The sequence below is a fragment of the Setaria viridis genome, chromosome 9 (assembly GCF_005286985.2).
Source record: "Setaria viridis chromosome 9, Setaria_viridis_v4.0, whole genome shotgun sequence".
In the NCBI taxonomy this organism is placed as follows: Eukaryota; Viridiplantae; Streptophyta; class Magnoliopsida; order Poales; family Poaceae; genus Setaria; species Setaria viridis.
In genome coordinates this window covers 9,167,932-9,172,197 of record NC_048271.2, presented here as the reverse complement: position 1 = coordinate 9,172,197, position 4,266 = coordinate 9,167,932, and the positions used below count along the sequence as shown (strand labels likewise).

Genomic DNA, 4,266 nt, shown 5'->3' with positions numbered 1-4,266 from the left:
CACCAGCGAGCCCGCCGCCGGCGGCCCCGCGGCGCTGCTGCGGGAGTCGCTCTTCCTCGAGGCCTGCGCCGGAAACCCCTTCGTCGTCGGCTCCCGCGGCCTGGCCCGCGACCCGGCCACCGCGGAGCTCTGCCTCGTCATGGAGTGCGGCGGCGCGAGCCTCCGCGACGCCCTGCGCCAGCGCGACCGCGCCGGGAGCCCGCCGCTGCCCGAGGCCACGGTGCGCGCCGCCATGTGGCAGCTGCTGAACGGCGCCAAGAGGATGCACGACGCCCACATCATCCACCGCGACATCAAGCCCGAGAACATCCTCGTCGGCGACGACCGCGTCCTCAGGTTCTGCGACTTCGGGCTCGCCGTGCACATGGCGGAGCGGCCGCCGTACACGCAGGCCGGCACGCTCTGGTACATGGCGCCCGAGATGCTGCTGGAGAAGCCCGACTACGACGCGCTCGTCGACATCTGGTCGCTCGGCTGCGTCATGGGGGAGCTCATCACCGGGAGGGCTCCGTTCCAGGGCGAAGACTCTGAAGACCAGCTCTGCGCGATCGTCGGCGTGCTCGGCGTGCCAGATGACATGGCATGGCCGTGGTTCTCGTCCACGCCGTTCGCCAACGAGATGACGGAGCTGGACCAGCAGCGGCACAAGTCCAACATCCTACGCTGCAAGTACCCCGAGACGAAGCTGTCCGACGAAGGATTCGAGCTACTCAACGGCCTCCTCACGTGCAACCCCGACAAGCGGCTCACGGCAGCTGCCGCGCTCAAGCACCCATGGTTCTCCAAGATGGACGTGCTGGATCTGCCAAAGGATGAACTGGTGTCGCCGTCGCCAAAGAGACCAAGATGTGCATAACTTGAAGATTTTTCCTCTGATGTTTTATGATGTAGAGTAGTCTGTTCTTCAGAACAGAGCTTTCTTTCAATACTATGGTGTAACTTTCATGGTTATGATGTAGATTAGTTTGTTCTTCAGAACAGAGCTTTCTGTCAATACAATGCTCCTTCAATTCTTCTAGTTTTGAACTGTGTTTCCATTGATGAAGTTTGTAGTTTTTCTGAACGCATCTATCTGAATCCATCATTATTAAACTTCTAAGAGAATGAAAATGGCTCCCGGTTCTAAGGATGTAATGTTTTTTTACATAAACCAATCATTACTTATGTAAGGGGCGAGGCACTGTAATCATTACGGGTAAGTTACAACATCACTAGTCTGTTCTTATACTGTTGTATACATTTCGTGTCGAAAAGGCATGGACTTGTGCTCGGCGCCCGTCCGCTACCACGACACAGGAACCGTACGCATCTCTATGGCTCTACTTATCTATCTGGGCTCGAACTCTGATACTGACATCTCGTTGGAAGACAGCAGGGTTGCTGCTGCGCCCTTTTGGTGCCTGTATCTCCAGAAGCATCGTCCCACGACCTGTTGACGGAGCTGAGTTCGTCGTACGCGAACGCGAACGCCGGCTTCGACGGCGCGGCGAAGCTCGCCGCATGGTCGTGGAGCATGACGAGAACGTCCAGCATGCTCGGCCGGTCCGCCGGGTTCTCCTGCACGCAGAGGAGCCCCAGGTGGATGCAATTGAGCACCTTGCCCTCCGGGACCCGGCAGTCCATGGATGGGTCCATGGTCTCCAGCGTCGTTCCCTTCAGCCAGTGATCCCACACCTGGTAATAGGATCATTTCTTTACAATTGCAAAACTACTCAGTTTGGATGATCTTTTATTGTACTTCCGTGTACATTTATTTAAGCAAAGCAGTTAGGACGGCTCACATAGGTCAGCAGATTGCTGGACTCATCAACGGCCGATTCGGACATGTCTCATGTCTGTATTCTTCCTTCCAGTGACGATCTCCAGGATCAGGACTCCGAAGCTGTAAACGTCAAGCTTCACCGACAGGTGGCCAAGAACTGCGTACTCCGGCGCCATGTATCCCCTGGCAGACACGAGAACATGCAGTAATGGGAGATTCAGATCATGGGGATGCTGTGTCATCGATAGAGAAGAAGGAAGCAGAGATGGAGTGCTATTATGTAGTATGCTTGATTATACTAACAGTGTTCCGACAACTTGGCTCGTGATGGTAGTCGTCCTGTCGCCGTTGAAGAGCCTCGCCAGGCCGAAGTCGGAGATCTTTGGGCTCATGTCACCGTCGAGCAGGATGTTGCTGGCCTTGAGGTCGCGGTGTATGATCTTGATCTGCGAGTCCTCATGGAGGTACACGAGGCCTCGCGCCGTCCCGTGGATGATCCGGTACCTTGTCTCCCAGTCCAACAACAGACGCTTCTCAACTTCAACTTCAACAAACCATGGATGCTAGTGTTGGTTGGTTATGAAACGACTCAGACGATCGAATACTGTGGCATTGAAATTCTGCCATCACCGTGGCATCTCGGTCGTACCGAAGAGGAAGGTGTCCAGGCTTCGGTTGGGCAGGTAGTCGTAGACAAGCAGCCTCTCCTGTCCCTGCAAACAAACTCCAAGAAGCTTTGCGAGGTGGTTGTGCCGGAGCTTGGCTACCAAGAGCAGCTCGTTCCGCAATTCCTTCAGGCCTTGCCCTGAAGCCTTGTCCATTCTTTTCACGGCTATCTGCCGCCATCAGGCAACAACCCCTGAAAAATACAGTTCAGGATTTATTGTCTAGGAGGGAGAGGGTTTATTTTTAATTTAATTTAATTTTTGCGAAGGGAAGGGGAAAGAGGTTTTTTAACTCTGCAGCTAGCAATATTACTGCGCCGAAGCCTCCATGCCCCAGCTTATTCTCTTTCGGAAAAATTGTCAGTTGCAAGCCTCAGCGTTGGCAGATCAAACAGAAGCGATGCATCATGGTCATCGTCTTCTTGGTATGCTATATAAAAGACGAGAAACAGAAAGGTGAGCTCACCTCCTACATCATCTGTATCGAGCTCGATCAAGAAACTAACAAGTTGGAAGCTGAACTTACCTCCGTGTCCGTCCATTTCTCCAGAGGAGGAATGTGAAACTCGTCAGAAGGACAACCGCGACCTCCTGTCAATAACAGTTATAACTGCGAGGCGAAATTTACTACAGGCATGCAGAATGATAACACGTAGCAATACGTACCTGTCTGATCTGCAGACGCCGGAGAGGGAGGTGGCGACCACGGCGGGGCGACGAGGTTCAGCATCGGGCTGCTGTCGTAGAACTCGTGCACTTCGAATCTGAGGTAGCACCACACGGCGAGGAACCGCCCTCCGACGGTGGCGTTGAACACCGCCGGCATCTCATCGATGAGCGCCTGGAGGCACCGCCGGCACGCCCCCGGCGCCTGGTCCGGCGTGCACTGCACCAGCCCCATGATCCTGTGCACCACGGCCTTGTCCGTCGCCGGGAACCCCACCTGGTCGGAGCTCATGACCCCGACGGCGTACCTCGCCGTCGTGTTGAACGCCGCCCAGTCGGAGAGCGCACCGACGAGCCTCACGACGAGCGCCTCGAACCAGGCGGCGTTGCTGGTGAGTGGTGACGGTGTTGTCGCTGATCCCCCTGTCCTGCACCTGCCCGTTGTCGGGGTTCGTCAGGAAGTCCCGGAAGGAGTAGCGGAGGGTGCACCGGTCGTAGAAGACGGTCACGTCCTTGACGCCCCGGTATTTGTTGAAGGCGACCTCCGGAGCGAGGGCGAGGCAGGACCCGCAGTCGGCGCCGGTGGTGTCGCCGGGGCAGAGCCCGACGCCCCACACCGTGTCCGGGCTCGCGCCGACCACGGCGGTGGCGAAGCCCGCCGGGAACGGCGAGCGGGAGGCGTTGGCGGCCCCGATGAGGCGGCGGACGTTGGACTGGTAGGTGCTGTTGGCGGCGTATTACGTGCCGTTGTCGCACTTCGTCGTCACGAGCTCGGCGCCGGCGGGCGGCAGGAGGCTGATGGAAAGTGATAATAGCAGGACGCATCCGGCGAGCCTCCCCATTTTTACTACTGCATGCGCGCCATCAGGCAACAAGAACCCCTGCAAACTTAAAGCCCATGTATTATGGTATGGTGTTTTTTTTTTTAGGCAAAGCACACGGCTAGATCTTACTAGTAATTTAGCATTGACATCTTTATATGCATGTGCTGCTACATAACTTCCATGCCCGACCTTACTCGCTCCTGCAAAAATTGCTGTCGACCGTAAAAAATTTTTTACCGTCGCCCTTCTTACCAATGTTGTAAGGTCAAAGAGAAGTGATATGGGGAATTGTCATCTTCCTCAGCATCTGCATAGACATGATTTTTACCGTTTGCTTTGACTCATTTGC

The 4,266-nt window shown here is 55.7% G+C and overlaps 1 protein-coding gene and 1 pseudogene across 1 annotated transcript; one reads left to right on the top strand and one right to left on the bottom strand.

Annotated features, from left to right (window-relative positions):
* LOC117835218 (putative cyclin-dependent kinase F-2) lies at positions 1-1,018 on the top strand. Its single transcript, XM_034714591.2, has one exon. It carries the CDS (start codon positions 140-142, stop codon positions 854-856), a length of 717 nt encoding a protein of 238 aa, XP_034570482.2. The 5' UTR covers positions 1-139; the 3' UTR covers positions 857-1,018.
* A 544-nt stretch (positions 1,019-1,562) lies between these two features.
* LOC117835217 (cysteine-rich receptor-like protein kinase 6) lies at positions 1,563-4,034 on the bottom strand (annotated as a pseudogene).
* Between the last annotated feature and the right edge of the window lie 232 nt (positions 4,035-4,266).

Excerpts from the sequence above, each read along its gene's own strand:
- LOC117835218 (XM_034714591.2), top strand. The coding sequence starts at position 140 with ATGGAGTGCGGCGGCGCGAGCCTCCGCGACGCCCTGCGCCAGCGCGAC.